The sequence below is a fragment of the Talpa occidentalis genome, unplaced genomic scaffold (genome assembly GCF_014898055.3).
Source record: "Talpa occidentalis isolate TD23 unplaced genomic scaffold, MPIMG_talOcc4v2.1 talOcc4.4, whole genome shotgun sequence".
Lineage (NCBI taxonomy): Eukaryota > Metazoa > Chordata > Mammalia > Eulipotyphla > Talpidae > Talpa > Talpa occidentalis.
Window position 1 is genome coordinate 38,168,809 of NW_023604295.1, and position 23,493 is coordinate 38,192,301.

A 23,493-nucleotide genomic window follows, 5' to 3' on the forward strand; every position below is an offset into this window, starting at 1 on the left:
GTGATTACCTGCACCCCCTTTTTCAGAGAATATGTGTCACCTCTCTGCTAGGTAATTTGTAAGATCTGTTTTTCTAGATATCTGTCTGATAGTGAGCAGGAGGGACCCATACGTCAAAACATCTAAAAATCCTGGATTCTTTAATAATACTAATTAACAATCATCTCCCTTAAGCTGAGCATTTCAAGAAGCTCAGAGCTCACAAAGAGAAGCTACAAAGGGAACAGTGAACAAGGTTGTGTGATAAGTTGACATACATTGTCTTTCCTGAGAACGACCTCCTCCCCATCCCCACAGCCTTGCCTTACAATATTATAACAGAGTGAAGGTCATATTACTTATTTTCCTTGGGACTTTCTGGCTTCAACCAGATAATAAAAACTCCCAATTTTTACAAACCAAGTTAGTCTTCATTTTCTTTAGAACCCCAAAGAGCCACAAAGACTAATAACAAAGACAAAGAAGATTCATGGACCTTATCTTCAGAGCATATTCCTGGAGATCTTATGCTTTAGAGGGGGTGTACAGAGGGCAACTTCTTCCCACTTCCCCACTTCTTCACATGGCCTTATGTTACTGCCCAAACAGTGCTCTACTGACCAGCTGGCGGTACACAGTATGTCTTCTCTTCATGTTGTCTGTAGATTCTTGGAAGTTATGACTGTAATTCAAAAGACATATTGAAAAAAATTTTTTAACCATAGACGAGTAGATATACACAAGAATTGAGTTCCATGCGATCGGGCCTTTCTGGTGGTACAAGGGGTTAAACATAGCCCTGTGAAGCTATCCACAGCCTCTGCAGACCGAGTTCCATCCCTGGCCAGGAAGCAACCCACATGGAACAGCAGACCTCTCCTGAATTGCCCACTGCTCCCCTCAGCAGTGTATTTCAGTCAATTTGCCTGTTCTGTTCCCCACTCTGTCTCTGGTGAATCCTCTCACCCCCAACACCTCTGGTCTATACTCCAGTTCTTGTATACATAAATAAATAAATCTTTTTAAAAAAAAAAGTTCCATGGGATCATCTCTGCTCACAAAAACATCACTGAACTTGTAAATAATGACCCAAAACCCTAAAAAATTATTATACAGAGTAAGAGTAGATGGTGTATATATATATATATATATATATGTGTGTGTGTGTGTGTGTGTGTGTGTGTGTATGTGTATATATATATTTCACACACACCTTATTTTTAACATTGATTTACAATATTGCATATAATTCAAAACTAGCAGCTTTTACCTCTTCAGGTATACGTCACCACACTTCGCACACCATCAAGACACTCAGAGTCCTGCACCATAGTCCACTGTGTGCCTTTCCTCCTCCTCCCCTTCCCACATATCCTACCCCCAGCTTCCGTTTTACAGTCAGCTTTCTGGGTTGTTGTTGTTGGTGTGTGTGTGTGTGTATTGTTGTTGTTTTCAGATTCTTTTTGAATGTCTTAAGACAACACTGAGCAGAAAACACTTTATTATAACCCTCATGTGCCTGTTTGCAGATCAGGTGCTCAAGGGACATTGAACAAAACAGCAAATATTAGCTTCTCTACTTAACTGCCACAAATCCAGTACTCATTTCTAACTCAGTTACAGTTTTGTCCCCAGTGAATACCTGTACATATATTTTGATCCTGACATACTGATAACTTTTCTACTTTGGTATTTTGGTCTTCTCAGGCAGGGGTTCTCCATAGCCCCGGACTCCTTCAGACGCCTGCCAAGTATGCAACTGCTACTCTGCTGCCCCCTAGGGGACCTCGGCCACTACAGACGGTTTTAGTTCTACTAGTGATATAATTAACATATAGGAAGCACCCAAGCGATCAATCTATGAGAAATGGAATGATATTTGTGTTTGTGAATGATTGCAAGCAACAGAAATAAGAGTAAATTGAGCCTCAGGTTGTAAATATATTTCATAAAATGGAGCTAAATTCTAAGCATTTCGAATTCTGTAGATGATACTATAATAAATGTCAGTTGGGCTTCCTCACTATCTAAGACAATTTCTTTCTCTTTAATCTTCAACATCTTCAAATAATTTCTCCAAAATGCTTAATATCAGAAGAAGTAGAAATGATAAAATACTAGGCTAATTTTTAGCCTTTCTAAGACTTTTCTTAGCTTCTTAGTTTTTTTCTTTTCCCGTTAGACAGAAGCAGCACAAAGAAGTCATACACAAAGAATCTCAATTGTTGAGGATCATTTCTAATAACATTATCCACCAAGTAATGCCCATAAAGTGCACTAAAAGTACCTAATGAAAGTAACCATTGTACACAAATGCAAAATATTTTCTGTATTGATACTATGGGGACTAGGAGCATTAAATAAATGCACTCCTATAACTACAACAAAAGAACAGAAACCAAGGAATTGACTACTGAGTGGAGACATTTATATGTCATCAGAAATTAAAAATAAAGCCTGCATAGAAATAAACTGAATGTATTTTGTAATGATTAAAGTTCCAGACCTAAGAAATTGTTTTACTCCTAAATTTGATACTATACAAATTTTGAGAGTGTAGGTGACAGTCACTTATGAAAGCATATTCTGAAATCATTGTTGAATTCAAGATTATATTTTTGCTTCTGAAATGAGAATATCACAAAATCATAAGTCAGTTTACAAACTTGGGAGTTCTGAGTGAAATTCAAAACTGATCCCTGCACATAGAAGGCGAGGAGAGACGAGAGAAAGAGGCAGAACACTCCAGATTGAAATGTGGAATTTATAATAATCAAAGGTGGTCTCAAGATAAGCTGTTTTCTGCCACCTCATGCTGAATCATAAAGTTTATATAGAGACCTTCACAATGTTCAGTCATATATATAGTCCAGATGGTCTCAATAACACATTGTTTTCTAAAGATTGTGTCCTTGAAATGGTTCAAGCTATTGAACTCGTGGGAGAAGCATACATTCTAAAGACAGAGAAGGAGACAAAGAGCTCTGATGGCCCAGTCCAACTCTCAGGGCAACTGGCAGTCACATCCTTTACCTGACCTTCTGCAACAATAACTTACTTTTTGCCCCCAAGAGATGCCATCTACTAATAAAACCAAGTCACTGGACTGACAGAAGAAAGCATATTGAAAGAAACATGTACAAAACATAGTAAACCCCTAACTACCATGTACCTCCTTTATAGAAACACTTGTTTTAATTAGATAAAGAAAATACAAAGTATTTTAAAAGGAATAGAATTTAGCAGGTCACATCAACACAAACATTGCAAAAATTAAATAGAGGATAAGAATCAAAATATTTAGGTAATCAAAATTATCCATAAAAACAACAGCTGCAAAATAAACTCAAAATGGTGCAATATGAACCAAAAAAATTAAAGACTTATAAATGCAAAAGGCATTTAAACAAAAGAATAAAACCCAGAATGAAAGTAAATGAAGAAACAGGAAGATATATGTACCCCTGTGTTCATAGCAGGATCACTCACAATTGCTAAGACATAGAAATAATCTAAATGCCCATTGATGAATGACTGGAAAAAGTAGCTGTGGTATATATAATCAATGGAATGTTACTCTTTTTTTTTTTTTACTACTACTACTACTTTTTTAAACAAAAAGTGATGAAATCTTGCCTTCTGTGACAACAGAGCTGGAGGTGATTATACTGAATGAAATAGAAAGGCAAAAGATAAATACCAGATGACTACACTTATGCATGGAATAAAAAAAAAAACCCACAAAGGAACAAATATAAACTAAACAAGCCCTAGAAATATGATTGCAGAATTGAGGCTACTGGAGGGGGAGGTTGTGCAGGAGGGAATCGGGGAGGAAGGAGTACAATGGTCTGTGGTAGAGGATTGTGGGTGTTTTGCTGGTAGGTGTGTTGTGACTCCATACATTTGAGGAGATGTTAACGTATTCTGATAAATCATATACAGTGTAGTAAATCAATGTTACTTCAATAAAGACAAATAAATTTAAAAAATAAAATGGCAATGAGATTATCAGTATACACCCAACAAAATGATGACAAATAAAAACATTAACAATAGTATGTGTTGGCAAGAATAGAGAGACACTGAAAACCTCATGCATTACTATTGGGAGTATAAGTTGACTCAACTCTTTAGATAACTGCTTTGAATTATCTTCTATCATCTGAATCAGAAAATCTATTCCTAGCTATATACCCAGGAGAGATGAATGTGTATATCTAATATAAAGATATGTATAAGAGGTACATAAGAACTTTATTCTTTTTGCCAAAAACTATCAAAAACAAACAAAATATGGAAATAGTCCTAATATTTTCTATGAACCATAGACATAAATTTGAATAGGAAAAATACAAAGTTTTTAGAGGATACATGGAAGGATGACTTCAATCATAAAATCAGGAAGATATTTCTAAACAGGATGAAAACATTGATATATTTTATATTAAAATAAAACTAAGAACCTTTGTTTATCAAAAGATATGGAAAGAATGAAAAGGCAAGTGACAGGGTGGAAGGCATTTGAAACGTCACTAACCTTTTTGCTACTGGATTTATGCCTAAAGAAATGAACACCTATGAGTAACCAGAAGTCATGGTTAGGAAAGTTCATAACAGTATTATTTCTAACAACTAAAAACTGGAAACAAGTTAAATATTCACCGACAGTCAGTAGTTCGATAGTGGTTATCCATATAAATGACATCAGATAGCACCGGAAATGAATCAACTATAACTTCCTGAAAAAATATAAAACTCACAGAGTGAAAGAAAAGACACACACAAAAAAATGAATCCATTTATACAAAATTAAAAACACAAATTAAATGGCAGCATCTAAAACCTCAGAGGCATATAGAAAAGCTATAAAGTAAAACAAAGAAGGAATTATAAAATTTAAAGAAGTTATATTTGTTAGGAAAGGGGCTTTGTAATTGGGAAGAAGCACGGGTAAAGATTTTAGGGGGCTGGCAATATTCTATTTCTTGATCTGGGTGGTAGTTAAGTGGGTGTTCACCTCCATAAATTTTTTTTTTCATAAAAACATTTTTGAAGTTAATCTGTACACATTGCACAACAAAGACAATGTGAAAATACTCAACTGGAACTCCATTTTCACTATATACCCATAATTACATGCTGACTCTTGGGAAATATTATCTCACTCACTTAAAGACGATAATTCCCAAGGCATGAAATAATTTTAAATTTATCCTTTTGTTATAAAATACAAACTAGAGCAGAAAATAATATCTCAATAATTTCTCTGTACTATTCATTACACATATTATACACACACACATCTCATTACATGAAAAGGGAGAAATAGACAAAATTACAATGATAATTGGGACTTGAATATCCCACATCGATGTACACTTTCTCTCTCTTCCCTAACCAAAAAAGAAAAAAAAATATGAAAAAACAAATTGGGCAAAACTAAAAGGTTAGCAAGATAAGACAAGATATCTTCATGTTCATGAAGAATGAAGTCCTGTAATTTTTGTCAGGATGCAGATACTCAGTTGGAAGACTGAAATGTTTCTTTCCAGATCATCTTTTTAAAGGAAGGACAGGAGCCATTGCCAGATAGAAAAGAATCATCCAGTTGCAAGTAATTCAAAAGGAAACTTACGTGCTATAGAATTTAGGCCCACACAATTTGATCACTGTCTGTAGTAGAAAGTAAATTAAAAACAACCTTTTCATAGCTTTTAACTTAGAGGCTCAAAGTGACACTGCCTTAGCTCTCTTGGTCCAGTGAAAAGAACTTGACCTTTATGGTAAGGAACAAAACCCCGCCTTTTATCCATCACTCTATGGCTGTGTGATGCTGGAAAAGTCATTCTATCTAAGCCTCAGTTTTGTCAATTATAAAATGGAGGAAATAATCTTTGCCCAATAATCCCATAGGGGAAAAAATGATCCAAATAGGAAAGTCTGAGCATCAAATGGAAAAAAAAAAAAAAAAACCCTGATAAATGCTGCTTTAGAAATTATAGTGGGGACTCAAATAAAGATAGTCAACAACTTGTTTCTTTTAGATTTTAGCAGTCAACCTTCCAAAATTAGTTTCAGGAGTGATAATAACTGAAGAAAGATTTGTTCAAAAGAACTTAAATTATCTTGCCAGTTTAATAATTATTTAATATTGGAATATTTGCCAGTTTATTCATTAAAAATAACTTCCTGAGATGCTAGGCAGCATGGAACATGTCCGAGTATCCCCAATAGTGCATTGTGCTTGGCATATGGTGTTTATTAAAGCACTGAATTAAGTGGATGATTTTGTCTCTCTTATGCCCTATAAAATCTATTAAACACTTTTAAAGATGCAAATGTAACCCTTCCACAACATGGCATCAATCCTAACTGGTTTTAATGAAATCCCTCTAAATATTCAAGACATAGATAATTCTTAATTTTTAAACTCTTTAAACAAGTCTTTATTTGGTTCCCCTATATTCCTGCTGTAAGTGAAACCATCCAATATTTTCCTTTTTCCTTCTGGCTTATTTTACTGAACATAATTCCTTCTAGCTCCATCCACATTGCTGCAAATGGCGTGAGTTTTATCTTTTTTGATTGCTGAATAATATTCCATTGTGTATGCATACCACATCTTCTTGATCCAGTCATCTATTTTTGGACATTTGGGTTGTTTCCAGGTTTTACCTATTGTAAATAGTGCTGCAATAAACATAGGTGTACAGGTGTTCTTTTGAATCAATGTTTTTGTATCCTTTGGGTAGATTCCCAGGAGTAGAATTGCTGGGTCATATGGTAGCTCCATTTTTAGTAGACTGAGGAACCTCCAGACAGCTTTCCATAGTGGCTGGATCAGTTTGCCCTTCCACCAGCAATGTAGGAGAGTTCCTTTTTTCACAACATCCTTGCCAACATTTGTTGTTGATAGGTTTTTTTTTTTTTAATATGTGCCATTCTTACTGGTGTAAGGTGGTATCTCAGTGTGGTTTTGATTTGCCTATACCTGATGATAAGGGATGTTGAACTTTTTTTTTCATATGCCTGTTGGCCATTTGCATTTCCTTTTTGGAGAAATGTCTTTTAAGTTCTTCTGCCCATTTCTTGTCTGGATTGTTTACTTTGTTTCTGTTGAGTCATGCGAGTTCTTTGTATATCTTTGTGATTAGTCCTTTATCAATTGACTGGGGTGCAAATATTTTTCCCCAATCAGTGGGGTGTCTCTCTGTTTTGGTTCATGTCTCTTTTGCTATACAGAAGCTTTTCAGTTTGATGTAATCCCAGGTGTTTATCTTTTCCTTGACTTTCTTTGCTTTGGGTGATGAGTCTTTAAAGATGTTACTGAGATGTATGATTTGTAGTGTTTTATCTATATTTTCTTCTATATATTTTATGGTCTCAGGTCTTATGTCCAGGTCTTTTATCCATTTTGAGTTGATTTTTTGTGCATAAGACATCAGTGTAAAAAAATAATAACAGTACAAAACACAGCAAAGCAAAAACAGACAATTATAAATCAGAGACATATTGTAGGGGAGAAGGAGGGAGAGGGATCAGAGGGAGGGAGGAAGGAAAACAGGGGACTGAGGTGATGGTGCAGGGGTGCATTGGTGAAGGAAATTCCATGTAAAAAAATAAAAAATAAATAAAGAATTATTTCAGGGCAAAAATAAATTAAATAAATAAATAAACTCTTTAAATGAATTTTTAATGACAATCATTTCATTAGTTTCACAAAAAAGGGCTTTTTCTTGATGTTAAATTTTTCTCTATAGCCATAGTAACTATTAAGAAACTATATAATGGAAAATAATATTTATGGGAACTGTGGAAATGAATTCTGTGATTCTAAACCAAACCTTGAGGGTACAAAATATCAATTAATTATTTTAACAAAATGCCTCCAAAATATCTGGGATAGCTAAGATAAATTTTGGGAAAATACAGAGAGTGAGGTAAACTCATTCTCTCATATAATGATACATATATTCAAGATATAATAATTAAGATATTGTGGACTTGAAACAGAAGAAGACTGACAGATGATTGGAATGAAATAGTATGTTGAGCTCCATGTCAGAATTTAATACATTGTGTGGCATTATATAAGTGATGAAAGGATAGATTTAAACAACTGATAGGGGGAAATGATCAACCATCCATCCATTCATAAAACTAAGTAAATTAGACATTTAAGATTTTCATAAACAAACTCCAGTAGGATTAAGGAATTACCTTTTTTTGATATACAAAATAAACATAAAAGGGAAGTATAAATGTGAACTTTCCTATAATCTTTAAAATCTGTTATCACAAATGAAAGAATTAGATTTCAAGTTAAAAAATATCTTAATACTTCTGTTTATTAAAAAAAAAAAACAACAGCTGAAGAATCACACAATGGTGAAGTAAAGATATCTTTGCACACATTTTTAGTGATTAGTTGAAAGGAGCAATTGAAGAACAAAAAAAGAAAATCTCTTCTGAAACAAAATCAGGAAACGCCATTGCCCCCAATTATATATATATATCTGAAGAAGAGATGCCAAGGATGGTGAAAATTGGACCCGGGCAGGGAGCACAGGGAGAGAGCACAGCATCCTCACTGCAGACTAACCTGGAAGTAGTGGTCCAGTTACCTCTAAAATAGAAAGCACAGGAAGAGGGGGGCAAAATCAATGACTATTTGCTTGACAATGAGGAAGCAGCACCAGAGAGCATGATCAAATCCCTTAAACCACCACAGAAGGGCAAAGAAATTAAAGACAAATGAGGAAAGGGACAAAAGAAAATAATCCTCTGACAAGAAGGAAGGAGAAAATCTGCGGTCAAGAAGCTCTACAAGGGCTAATTTTTCTCAGCTAAAGTGAAGAAGCAGATATCCTACTCATATGGGGCTACATTCTGGACCAGAGAGAACCCTTGGCCTTTCCACCTGATCCTAATATGAATAACTGACTCAGGAAGAATTGGCTTCTTTCAAAAACCAACATAATTGCTATGGGTAGGCACTATATCACATAGTTTTTAATTTTACCAAACTCCCCCTACCCCACTTAAACCCCAGGCCCTTCCTAGTGGGAAGGGGAGTAAAAGAAGGTAAGCAGACACAGACATTTACACAGGATCTTCCCAAAAGTCTTTTTTTTTTTTTTTTAGATTAAGGTAACAGTGGTTTACAACACTATATATGATTCAGAGTTACAAGATCACAGCTCCTCAGATGTAAACTTGTTTCCATACCATACCCACCACCAAGGCATCTGTAGTCCTCCACCATAGGCCATTGGACCCCTCCCTCTGGCAGGCTTTGGTTTTATCTGGCCCTTTGTTTTGTTTCTGTATATCCCACATGGTGAGAAAAACCATCTGGTATTTGTCTTTCTCCTTTTTATTTTGCTTAGTGTAATCTCTCCATTGCTATCCATATTGTTGAAAATGGAAAAAGTTCATCTTTTTTATAGATGCATTAGTATGTGTATATATATATATATAAAATCATGGTGTATATACCACTCATCTTGACCAAATCAATAGTAGCATGACCTACATAACTATTATGTGAATAACTAGTATCAATTTCACTAGACCTTCATGAAACCCTCTCCACCTTGGAAAATTCAAGACATGAACAAAATCTGTGGATCAATATATTTATTCTTAAATCATTCCTTCTCCCCCCTGTGAAGCAGATTCTTCTCTGAGATCAATTTAGAAAGCAGAAACTTGGAAAAACCCCACAATATCTACTTGTTCTTCCAGGTAGATAAATGATATTTGATGGGGGGAGGTTGTCTGATGGCATTTTGGAATTATGAGGCTGAATAGTTTGAAAAAGCACAGTCTCTAAATTTATTTTCAAAATCCCCTGATACCTGCAATGTTGACAATAAAAACCTCAGAAAGTATGTCAAAATATTTTTGGTTGGCTGGTAAGAAAACTTAGAAGACAGCGATTTCTAACAAATAATTGGAAAGTGGGAAGGCTATCTAACAGTCCACTGAGAGGTTCAACATGAGGTTATTTTTATTGAAAGACTGCAGGTAGGAGATAGAAAACAAAATTTCATGTAGTAACCTGGGACTATTCAATATCCTACATTTACCCATTGTTAAAAACAATATAGAGATTTGAATCTGGATATAAAACTCAATCCTCTCAGCAGTCAATGTCAAGATTTGAGATCTAGGCCAGGACTTTCAAGGTGAAGATGAGAATCCACCCTTGGGCTATGTTGCTTTGTTCTATTCTCCAGGACACATTGCTGTGATTTTTCTCCATGCAACTAGCATAAAAAGACACAAGATGAATACAGGGTCAGTCAGGAAGAAAAAGATTTCGCTGGCTGGAGTCATACCATGATCTTGTCTGAGTCATCGGATTGTGAGAAATATTACCCCCAAAATTTCTGCACGAGATGAACATATGATAGGTAGAGATCAATTTAAGATGATGATACGCCTTGTCTGGTCTTACCTGCTTGTCACACAAATCCCCAAATAATGTTATTTCTCTCAGAATTCTCCTACCAATAAAAGGAACAAAACTAATGTGTGCATTAGCCAAGGTTAATACTCGAGCTATATTTAGCAATCTAAGAGTCAAAAAAGCTTTCAATTTTCTAACAGAATCCTTTTGTGAGGAATAACTTTATAAAATGCCAAAGCACAGCTGTGCAGAGGGCACAGAGAGAGTTCTAACTACGACCTCAAGGCCAGCCTCGGGGAGCAATCAGAACAATGATGCCATCCTGGAGTGAATGAAAAAAGAGAACAAAATAGGCAAAAGCAATGTCCTCTCAGTATCCAGCCTATCTGAGCTCTCCCTGCTATTAATATTTCCATCCACCTCAGTTCATCTAAAGACACAGCATGTGTCTTCAAATCCCATTTACCTGTCATAACTTGTTATAGATTAATCTTCCCTTGTGTCCAGCTTCTAGCTTTGTGTGTTTATTCTCCCTCTACAGTCAACAAGTCTATGTGATGGGGTCCTTAGAGATCACACAGCTCACAACTCACTTCTCAATTTACAAATGAGAAGAGCAAACAAGAGCCAGCAAAGGGAACGAGTTTGTCCAGAGCCACATGCTCTTATCAGAACTAAGTGAATTTTGGGGACTAGGCTCATTATGTAGTGCTCTATTTGTGCCAATTGTCTCTGTTTGATATAAAGAATATTCTTGCTTCAAGAGGGTCCTCTTCAGAGTACAGTTGTTTAGTGAATTTCCGCAAGCTGTACATATCTTGTGCCTATGGTCACAGAAGATTGGATATATTCAATTTTAATTACTTATTAGCATGTGAAATGTAAACTTCTTTATATTATAGTCATAAAGAAGGAAGAGTTTGGCATATGATGACAGATATTTGTTTCAGTCCACCAAGCATAGGCTGTGTCCAGGGCTAGGATCAGAAATTAATTTCAGCTAATCTCAAGACACTTTTCATTGTCATAACTAAGGATGTCACCTGGTGCCTTGGTTCCTTAAGTCATCATTAAAATCACCTCAGCCTTTAATTTGATGATAGGTTATGAAAGCTGGTTTAAGAGATGTATTGATAGTAATACACAGTTTAAAAATAAATGCAGTAAGTGTACAGATTTATAAAATGTGGTAAAGATGTGAATGTGGGTTTAATCAACCAATGTTTTAATAAATGGACCAGGAATTTTGAAAAATGTTATCACATCAAAGAACATATAATACTGAAATGTTTTAAAAGTATAAGATACTTGATTTATGTGTTATTTCAATTTTATATCAATCCAGCTGAAAGATCTATTTGAGCTCCTGGTTACCCGTCATTTGCAGTCAATTTTTTAAATATAACTAAGTTCTGAGCTAAATAGTTTACCTTTTCAAAGATTAATAATTTTCTCCGTATGAAAAAAATATTAATGTATTGCTAATAACATTTCTTCTATTGTTGATACCTTTGAACTTGGGAATTGAAATGAGAGTCATTTGGTCTATTTCCTAACCAAGCCAGAAATTTTCCACCTCTTTCCTATCATGATTTGTCCATGTCAGAAAATTAACTCTTTATCGGTAATCTATAAACTGATGAAAAATCTGCAAGAAAGTTTCCTCCAGATTCTGCCATTTAGTGCTTTATTTCCTACCTAAATACTGGTCCTCTATAATTGTATATAGTGGAACTTATCCTAAATAATACTACATTCTAATATTAGAGACAAAACGTCATGGTAAAATTTCTTAATTTTTTAAATAAGTATGTTCAAATGTTGCCTCTGTCCTACCACTTAATTGTCTATGGAACTTTGAACAAATCATCTGAGTCTTGATTTGTTTAAATGTTTGGAGTCATTGTAATACTTAAATAGGTTCATACATATAAAGCATCTAGCACAAAAACTCATGCCATCAGGTAGTTAATGGATGCACTCTGTGCCATTACCTGTGCTGGTGCAGTGAGTTTAAAAGATATTCTGGGGCCTCCCCGGTGGCATAGCAGGTTGAGCGCAGCTCTATGAAGCTGTCCAGAGCCTCTGCAGCGTGGGTTTGATTCCCGGCTGGCCAGGGAGAAACCCACATGGCTCAGCAGACCTCTCCTGTCTCGCCCGCTGCTCCCCACAGCAGTGTCTTCAGTCCGTCTGCCTGTTCTGTTCCCCACTCTGTCTCTGGTGAATCCTCCCACCCTACACGACTCTGGCCTGTACCCCAGCTCTTGTATAAATGAAAATAAATCTTAAAAAAAAAAAAAGAAATATGTCTTTCCTTCATTGCTAACAATGTTCAGCTAGGAAGTGAAATTGCCATACTAGCAAACCATTGGACAAGAGATTCTGAAGAGAGCTATCAAGATAGAAGATCAGGTACTTCCCCAAAGATCACTGCAGAGCTCTGGAACAGCAGAATCTCCAGAAGCACCTACAGAGGCTTCTGATAAGCACAAGATTCCTTATCTGCCCCAACAATCCCATCTAAGGCTGGGATTTTTTCTCAGCTAGGTAAAGATCTGATACAAAATAATCATCACTTCACCAATGGGCTTACTCCTGCCAGGAAGTGCAACAAAATAATCACTCCAAAGGAACCTCCAATTGATATATAAAAGCAAGTATGTGTGTGTCTGTGTGAGGGGAGGGGTGAAGTCACCAGATACTTTTTAATTAGCCCCAGAAGCCTCCTTGCATCTTCCTCACCTCTCTACCTGAAAGTACAATTAACTACATATGCCTACCTCTCATTTTCCTTGCAGGGATATTTGTATTTTCAAAATGTTTGGTCCTAACTCCATCTACTCTGAACCCAGTCTTTAATTTGCATTTTCAAATGTTCCATTTCAGATAAGAAAGGCATAAAGTAGTTAATAATCTACTCTTTAAATAGGTGAAGCCCTGTTGAGTTAAAGCTTATAAATTCAGACACACACACACAATCAGCTATAAGTAATGCCAAAATTATGACTCCAGTCTTAAACATTTTATACTGTACTTGAAACAGAAGTGATTTTAACCAGTTCTGAATTTCAGAAGGGTAAAAGATTAATAATTCAATGTTTTACTGATGTTCCAGACCAGAAAGTACCCCCTTTCTACTCATTTTCAATGATGTCTGACCTAGGTTTATAGTGCTGGTAACGAATTTCAGAATTAGAAAGTTTTAACCCTAGGCTTTTTTTTTTTTTTTTAAAGATTTATTTATTTATTTATACAAGCACTGGGTACAGTCAGAAGCACGGGAGGGTGTGAGAATTCACCAGAACCAGAGCGGGGAGCAGAGCAGGCAGAAGGACCGAAGTACACTGCTGAGGGGAGCAGCGGGCGGCAGGAGAGGTCTGCGTGCCATGTGGGACCCTCCTCCGGTGTCCGGGGAGCAGCCGGGGATCGAACCAGCGCTGCAGAGGCTGCAGGCAGCTTCGCAACCCAGCGCTCAACCGCTGCGCCACCTAGGCTTTTAAAATAAAGTTTAAATTAAGAATTTGTGAAGTATTCTTCTCTGGTACTACAGGTAGCAAAAAAAAAAATATGTCAAGAGGATCACTGAAAGTAGGTTCTTTGTATACTGATGCAATGTGTTGCAAACACAATTTTTTAAATATTGTAAATGTTATTAATTGTATTTGTGATGCTAACTAAGACAGCTATGGCAATTTACAGTTGACTTTTAAGAGAAACAATGCCTTTGAATATGCTTGCTACTTTAGTGGATTATAACTTTTTTCTTTTAACCTAGGCAGTTTAACAAAATGATCACAGTATACAAAATTTTAACAGATTTCACCAGGTGCATATTTATCAGCTCTAGGGGCTATTATTCTTTGGAATGACTTGAAAACAGATAGCATAAAACAGATAGCATCCCCCAAAGAGACACATCAACTGGAGTAGTTTAAATGCATGGAAATAATTTAGTATACCAATTTGAGTATTTTGACTTTGATGAATTGGGCTAAATTCACTTCTGCTAAAAGAATTAAGTGTTGACTCATTTCACTAGAAAGTCCAGTGGGAGTGGATTTGAGAATGGGGGAGGCTGCTATCTGGAGGTTCATGTTTATTCTTCATTTCCCCATAGTTATCACCCAATCTAAGTTTCATCCTAAGGTTGTTCTAGTCGTGATTACATGACAGCTGTTAGAGCTACAGTGGTCAAGTGCTGCTTCTTCCATAGGCACAGAGCATGCTTATGTCCAATATTCCAAGCTAGAATCCTGTGTATGACCCTGATTGGAGAGGCTTATATCACATGTCAATCCCTAATTAATGATGGTGGTGAGGGAGATGGTTGTGTCCCTTGGTTCATACCAATCAGGATGTGCTTATGGTACTAGTGATGAAGTCATTTCCAGAAAAGGACATAGGTTATGTGGAGGATAGGCAGATACTGGTAGGAAAAGTAGGGAAAGGGAAAATGAAAACCGCATGTTCACTACATGGATTATTTGATCCGAGAGACAACAGCAAACCCAAAGCAATACTTTTCTGAAAATTACTGGTATTATTACAAATAAGAAAATAATTTCCAGTTTAAAAACTAACAATAACAACACAATTCCAAGGCCAGTACTTTTCTTTTATTATCATTATTTCTGTGTTTGACGTAAGATGGTTGAATGATTTCATTTTCATTTATAAACATTACATTAATTCCCATGCAAAAACCCAAGACAGCATATGTCTAAATTTAATTGGCCAAAATCTTACCTGGGAGTCTGGACATTCAAAACCAAAACCAAAATGTTGCTTGGCCTTTCCAATAATAGACATCATGGTCATCCATTGAGAGATTGGCACATCCCCTAACCTCTCAAACACCACCTGGTGCCATGAGTCTATACCAAAACAGGGAGCCAATGCCTTGTGGCACCTGGACTGGCAAATAATTTCATTCATGGACACAGGACACCTCTACACCAAGGCTGCCACCCAGTCTTCCTGGTTCCTGCTCTATAGCAAAATCTCTTTTTGAATAGGTCTGGTATCTTCTATTTGGGGATTATAAATCCTCCCTGCCAATTTTCCTCAAAACTTTCAGTAGAAGCAAAGAGACTTTACAAACAAGCCGATTTCTATAACCCCAAAAGAAACACATACAAAGACACCAACTTTATCAAGGAGGTATTTTCCCCAGCTTCAGATAAAGTCTCTTAGCAGGTATAAAGCTTTAAACACTTCTCCCAGTAAGACAGGAACCAGGAATATCAAGGAGGGCAAAACAGGACCCCACAATTAAAGGAGAACTAAATAAATGCAAAGAATTGTTCAGTTGATTGAGAGGGTGGGCTAAATGAAAAATGACATTTCAACAGTGGGTGTCAATTTGTATTGAAACACACACATTAGAACTCTGATAATGGTAAAGATTTCATTAGTGCAAATAACAATTATAATGGTATGTTCTTTAATAAGATTTAAATAAGGCTTCAAATAATTACACACATTAAATCTACCATTTGGAAACCTTAATTCTGTTTGGAAAGTTGTCAGACACACCCTCCAAACCATCTAAAGTTCTGATTTGAGGACAATTACATTCAATGAAGTTGCTCCAAAACACAAATTGGTAGCATTCTCACTTGCAAAGTCTACATCGTTTGCTAGACAGGGGAAAACTACTCAGGCCACTGGTCATAAGAAAGACATCCAGCTAACACACCAGGTAGTTCCCAGGTTCAGGTGACTCTCAAATACCTGTAGAGATGAAAGCTTATTAAAAAAAAAATAAAAAAAAAAAGTAATATCCTCCTTAGTGTCAGAAAGAGATTGTTTCCCCATCCCCAATAACAAGTTTGCTCAAAATATGAAACAGAAAAAAGAAGAGAATTCATGGACATTTTGATCTATGGCTCAAGTTCTCCTTAAACTGAAAAACAAGCAAACAACAACAACAAAAAAAACCCCAACAAACCATGTGACAATAACCACAAAAAGTAAACAACAAAATCCGCGGCAGAATATGAAATAGTAATATACTGTTTCAGAGCCTGCGCCATCCTGCAGAACCAGGAAACTTAAAATGTGTTCTTAACAGATCCAATCGAGGCTGGATATGTAAAAAACGGAAAGACAGCATCACAAACCACACTACACAAGAGAGTTTCAGGGTGGGGAGGGGGAGATGAGACAGCAAACGCTCAGAAAAATTTATCATCAATTCTGAAATGGGGCCTGGTGACATCATCGGGGTTAATAAAGACAGAGATGGACTTTCCCGGGTTCTCAGTCACTAGCTGCTGCAGTTTTTTGGCCAAACGGTCATCGGGCTGGTTGGGGTCCCCGCCGTCCGACTGCGGGGAGGGGATGCTGGTGGTGCTCCCTCGCCTCTGGAGCTCCAGCGTCAGCCGGTTGGCAGCCTTGACGTGCTCAATGGCGGTGCGTAAGTGCTCCGCGGGGTCTGAGCGGACGGAGGAGAGCTTCCGCGCGTGGAGCATGACCGTCTCCTCCGACAGGTGCTCCAGCATGTTGCACTGAGGGATGAAATAATTGGGGCACATCTTGTTGACCAGACAGTGCTGCAGGTCATCAATGAGGCCCAGTAAAAAATGGGCTGCATAGTCTTCTTGAGCCAGGTAATTGGCAGGCAGTCTGTCGCAGGCCCAGAGCATCATGCTCCGCAGGTGGTAGGGGCTAATGGCCTTGGGCCGCGACAGGAGTTTGATGATGATGGCTTTGCAGGCCTGGTAGGCCTGCATGAGGCTGCTGGAGATGCACTTCTTCAACTGCACCTCGCTCCTGGCAAAGGACAGTCGCCATTCATTGTCCTTCTTCCCCTTGTAGGAGCAGGCAGGCACCAAGTAAAACCCACTGATGACCTCTTCCTCGGTGATCTTCCCGTCCCAAAAGTGGTTCTCCATGAGCCAGCTCTGGGCCACTGCCGGCCAACCTTTGAAAGACACCACAGGGACAATGTCGTACAACATGCGACTGCTCCCCACGCCCAGAATGATGGAGATGATGGTCCCATTCTTTTCCACCTTTTCCACCTTTGGCATGCCTCGCTGGGGCTTCTTCTGTATCTCCGAGAGGACGATGCTGATGGAGTCATAGAACCAGCCGGCTACTTTGGTTGGGGAGAAGAAGTAGTTGGTGGCGCCGTTGATGTGATCCACAATGGTGCAGCAGTCTTTCCATTTACTGATTGTGCCCTCGTCAAAGAGCCGCAGGCTCAGCCAAGAGTGGCACAAGGCTGAGTGGCGCATGTCCAGGGTCACAGGCTGGTTACGGTCATGCAGCTTAAGGGCTGGCACCAGGAGGGTGAAGTCCATGTCATAGTCGGTCCCCCGGGCATAGACGTTAAGCTCATCCAAGTCCAGGTCCACCACACCTTCCCGGACTCCTCCCGAGAGCAACAGGTACTCGTTGGCTACTGGAAGTTTTTGGTCCAGCTTTTGCACCATTCCTAGGAACGGAAAGAGAAAGCACTGACATAAAGAGCAGAAACACCAGAGGCTCAAGCATCCGTATAGGATGTACTGACTTTCCAAGAGACACTATTCATTCTCAGTTCAAAATCACATCTCAGACTGCTGCCCACGCCCAGCCAATTTCTCTGTGTCCTTTCCTGTCAGTGCCAGAATCCACCCTTTTCCAAGGGGAACAATTAAAATAGATGTTTCCCTCATGGTGAAAGCAGTATCATTTTTTAATCATAACCCAGCTTTCCTTTTCTAGTCATCACCTTGGTTAAGAGCATTACCATCCATACCGCCACCCTGGCCAAGACTTCAACAAGCTTCAACATTTCCTTGCCTTTCCACTGACAGATCTTATCTATGTAACCTCTGCAGCTTTCCTCAACCCTTTCCTCTCCTCCCTCTCTACAGCCATCATAGAAAGCCAGGCTCTTTTCCTCTCTTGCCAAAGCATTCGTCCTCCCCCAGAATCTCCATGCTTAAACCTTCTTCTTTTCTATTTATTTATTTGTTTGTTTGTTTGTTTGTTTATACAAGCACTGGGTACAGTCAGAAGTGCGGGAGGGTGAGAGAATTCATCACCAGAGCCAGAGCGGGGAGCAGAGCAGGCAGAAGGACCGAAGTACACTGCTGAGGGGAGCAGCGGGGTGGGGGGGCAGGAGAGGTCTGCGCGCCATGTGGGACCCTCCTCCGTGTCCAGGGAACAGCCGGGGATCTAACCGGAGCTGCAGAGGCTGCAGGCAGCTTCACAACCCAGCGCTCAACTGCTGCGCCACTGGGGAGGCCCTTAAACCTTCTTCTTCCCCAGTGATTCTTAATGTGGCTTGTGGACAGGAAGCAGTGAGGTCATAACTCTTTTCATAATCACACTAATATGTTATTTACCTTTTCCACTGTGTTGACACTTGATCTGACACTCAGTGGTACAAAGAAATATAGGGACTTCCATGGTGGTGCAGGGGTTAAAGTCTCAGCACTATCAAGCTGTCATCAGTCACTGCAGCATGAGTTTGATCTTTGGCCAAGGAGCAACCCATGTGGCACAACAGACCTCTCCTGTCTCACCCTGCTGCTCCCCTCAGCAGTATATTTTAGTAGATCAACCTGTTCTTCTCCCTACTCTGTCTCTGGTGAGTCCTCTCACCTGCCCCTGCCTGCACACCTGGCCTACGTTGCAGTTCTTGTATGCATAAATAAAAATAAATCTTTATATATATGGTCAAACTGCTGGAGCCTTAGCCTTGGCATCATGTGGTACTAGCTGTCATTGCATTGATTTCTACTGACATGCACCAGCATTTAAATATTCAGTTTCGGGCCTCCCCTGGTGGTGGAGCAGTTTAGCGCTGGGCTGCAAAGCTGCCCGCAGCCTCTGCAGTGCCGGTTCGATCCCCGGCCGCTGGCGAGGGACCCACATGGCATGACAGACCTCTCCTGCTGCACCCACTGCTCCCCTCAGCAGTGTATTTTGTCTGCCTGTTCTGTTCCCCGCTCTGGCTCTGGTGAATCTTCTCACCCTCCCGTGCTTCTGACTGTATCCAGTGCTTGCATAAATAAAAAATCTTTAAAAAAAATAAAATAAAAAATAAAAATTCAGTTTCACTTCAGAAAATCCTTGATGGGAAATAAGTGGAAAAGAAAAATGGATTAATCTTACTGAATCCTAACAATAATTTAACACTTTTTATCCCCAACCACTTTTCTAATAATGTGTGCAATGGAATGAAAAGGTAATCATAAAGCCTGCTTATACTGAAATACAAAAGCTGTCCTCAAGGAAAACACTCATGTGATTGAGTTGAGGGCTAACTTAGCTGTTTCTTCTTTAAACAGCAACTGATAAACTATGGCTACTCACACTTTAGTATTTTATATTTTCTTTAAATGTGAGCCAATGGAGCCTGTCTTCAAGAAGACAGTTAACAATATTTATTCCCAATAATATAAGTGGAGCTCAAGAAAAAATTAAATTTTAGAGAACTCATCTCCTGTACCATGAGCTTAACACCCTCCTGGATTTTATACCTTTCTGATCAAATGGTGATGATATTATGTGATTTTTTTATGAGATTGTGAGATCTCTGAGAGTGACAACCACGTCTCAAGCAGGTGCTAAGCAGACACAGTAGTGTGTACTCAGTAGGCATACAATTGAAGCTATGAAAGAATGAAGAGATGGAATTAACGAGGTTGAAATAGACTGCTTAAGACAATGTAAATGGTCCATGAATATAAAATTTTACCTTCCCTGCCTCTTGTCCTTTCATTATATGTTCATTGTTTTATTATCTGACAAACTACCAGCATTACTCTTTCTGACTTATTTCACAATTTCCCTCCAAAGATCACAAAGAACCATGATTCCATTATTCACTGCAAGTACTTTCAGTCAACATAGTTTGTTATTCACAGAACAATCCCATGCAAATAAATAAATGATGTTTATGTGTTTGTACTATTTATATACTTCAGAATTTAACACTCATGTATAAAAATTCTTTAAAATCCTATTTTCCAAACAATACTACTCATGATAAAATCTTTTATTTAGTAGCATTTCCTTCCATACAGATGGGAATATAGCAGGCTATCACCTTTGTTTTAAGGTTATCAATAAGTTATTCGAAGTTAAATTCATCAGCATGAGAATCCAGCATACCTGACAGCTTGAGCTGTTTCTAATACTACCTGTACCATCTGCATCCCTCTTCCATTGAGAGCTTCTTATCTCAGCTGCTAGCAGTGCTGTTAGCACAATGCCTTAAGGAAGCTCTTGGCTGCAAACAGACACCTCAGCCAGGCCATATCCTATGGTCAGGTTGGTGGGGTGGAGGAAGGTACACACCCTACAGCTGGTAAATTTGGAATGCCCTAGTATGGGGTACTCTGAAAAATCATTTGAATACAGGGTTCCCAGTAGGGTCAGTTCAGCTGAGACTGACGCTGAGCCTTCAAGGAACCCTGACTTCTCCCTTTATTTGACCCTGCTTCTCCCCATCCCTTCCATCTGTGCTAATCCCAAGGTACTCTTTAATAAATATCCTTACTCCACTGCAGGAAACTTTTCCTAACGAACCCCCATCTAATGCAGTCTTCACTACAAATATGACATGGAAAATTGGCTTTGCTTTTTAACAGCCAAATTGAGCAACCATGGACGTTATCATAAGCACAAAGACAAAGATTCATTTCTGTATTGTCACATTTCATTATTAACTTTTTCTTTACAAAACAATAAACACTACTATCCCAAGTTTTCACTGTGCCTACAAAAGGATCAGAATGACTTCTCAGAATCCAGAGTGAGTTGTTGAAAACATTTTCACTATTTTATACATCCATATATAGGTCCAGTGACATTCACAGAGAAATAATTGATAATGAAATATTTCACGCATCATGATTTCAAATGCTATAAATATGCATGGGAAAATTAAGGTGCTGTGGGGAGATGAGTAAAGAAGACCTGAATCAACTAGATGGGTACTGTTATTGGTTACCAAGCTGCTGTGCCCTCTGAGGCACAAATAATTCAGACTTCTATACATCCTTCTGTCCTAGGCAGAATCTGAGCATACTAGCAAGGACTGTCTATGCAACCAGAACAAATTGTGCATTAACAGTATGGGAATAATTTGTTGATAAAAGTGCCACTAAATTTTGCCTGTGATTGTCCCAATGTTTTTGGATAGTCATAGGTATTTGGATAGCCATAGCTAAAACTCCCTCCTGCCCTCTGCTGGATTAAAGGATTTTTTTTTATAACTTTTTTTTTTTTTTAAGATTTCTTTTATTTATTTTATACAAGCACTGGATACAGTCAGAAGCGCAGGAGGGTGACAGAATTCACCAGAGCCAGAGCGGGGAGCAGAACAGGCAGAAGGACAGAAGTACACTGCTGAGGGGAGCAGCGGGCGGCAGGAGAGGTCTGCGCGCCATGTGGGACCCTCCTCCCGTGGCCGGGGAGCAGCCGGGGATCGAACCGGCGCTGCAGAGGGTGCGGGTAGCTTCACAACCCAGCGCTCAACCGCTGCGCCACTGGGGAGGCCCTGGATTAAAGGCGTTTTAATGAATTTTTGCTTATGTGTATGTATGTGTATCTACACATACACATACATACACGTACATAGCGCGCGCACACACACACAGAAATTCCTCTTTTCCTCTTTCCTCTCGTTTGGAACTTAATTCATTTACTTGGTCCTTCTTTCCAAAGATGCATCTAAAGTATTTGGCTACATTCCAATATTCAGGAATTAGGGTAATTTTTGTCACTTCTTATTCCTTTAAAGTACACAGAGAACTTCAGGCAGAGATAATACTGCCCAGGCTCATTTGCCAAGCTCCTAGAAGTTAGAAACAAAGTCCCTAAGGCTACAGTGTTCCAGTAAACTAATCCCTTGTGATATCCACATTTACATACAGCCTGCCTGAGCCCATTAGCCTGCAGTTTTAGAAATGATTTGGTATCAGGAACTGGAGTCTTCCCCAGCATTATACCAACTCAAATGTACTCCTTGAAAACTTTCCTGGGCTAAGTTTAAGTGAAAATGAGCTGACATCAGCTATCATGGCAGATGGGTTGCCAAGCAACTAAAACAGTCAGGGGCTGAGAGGGAAAAAGACAGAGGAGGGGAAAATAATTCAACTGTACACTTTGGCTGTAGCATCCAGTTCCAACAAGTGCCATCTCTGAATTGATACAAGGATTTTTGTGCAATTCCAGGAGGGTAAGAAGAAGTGACTCTGGCTGTGTGGCTCTTACTAAGCCATCCGAAGTCATGAGTGGGAACAAAATGTGCATACACAACTAAGATTGTTAGCAGCAAAGCAAAGGAGGAAGAGATAGCTTATTCCCCTGGGTGGATCCCTTTTTCTCATGGAAGCACTAACATATGTTAGCTCTTCAAAACACAAAGTAAAAAAAAAAAAAAAAAAAAAAAAAAACTGCTCCACAGTCTTCTTTCCTGAAACTGATTCCTTGATTTTGGTTTATTTCTTCAAAAGACCTTAGTATAACTCTCTTATATAGGGACTGAGGCCTCAAGTTTAAAGAGTGAGTTCCATGTCAGCACTTAATTCTTTGCTGATTATTTTTAGACTATCAAGTGAAAAATGGAACTCCATTCCTGACTGCCTTATATTCTAATGACTAAAACTTTATCATGTTCTACTGAATTCAAATTACTAACCTCCATCGTTCAAACATACAATATCAGCTTGTTAACACCCAAACACAAGAACTAAGTATCATTTTTTTTTGGCTTCTCTTATTTCACAGTCCTACTCCAATAGACATGTGAGAGTTCAAGTAGATAGCTTAATAAATACTAAACAGATAAGTAAAATTAATGCTTATATAGATTCCTTTAAAGAATCGCTTACCTAAGTTGAAGGGGGAAAGATCTATAGAGAGATAAAACTTTTATGTCTTGTAATTAAAGCTACAGAATTAGATACATTTTATTGATCTCTAAATCTTTGACTGTGTATATAAAATATTCATATGTAGATTAAAAAGACATGGATCTCAATAATATCAATAATATTCACGGTCTCATAAAAAAAGAGGTATCATTTTTTTCTCCCCCTCTCAAGCTGCACAGCAATAACAGGGCTTTATTCTGGCAGTGTTTTTTTGTT

At 38.3% G+C, this 23,493-nt stretch overlaps 2 protein-coding genes across 9 annotated transcripts in view; both read right to left on the reverse strand.

Moving 5' to 3' along the window:
* FGF12 (fibroblast growth factor 12) overlaps positions 1–23,493 on the reverse strand; it is a 638,738-nt gene that overhangs the window by 523,213 nt on the left and 92,032 nt on the right. The window lies entirely within an intron of this gene.
* Positions 14,994–23,493, reverse strand: part of MB21D2 (Mab-21 domain containing 2) — a 101,247-nt gene continuing 92,747 nt past the window's right edge. For all 8 annotated transcript variants that reach the window (XM_054700441.1, XM_037525289.2, XM_054700443.1 and 5 more), the window contains one exon: positions 14,994–17,837. In XM_054700441.1, coding sequence (XP_054556416.1) covers positions 16,573–17,837 — 1,265 coding nt within the window. In that variant the 3' untranslated portion in view covers positions 14,994–16,572. The remainder of the gene's footprint in view (positions 17,838–23,493) is intronic.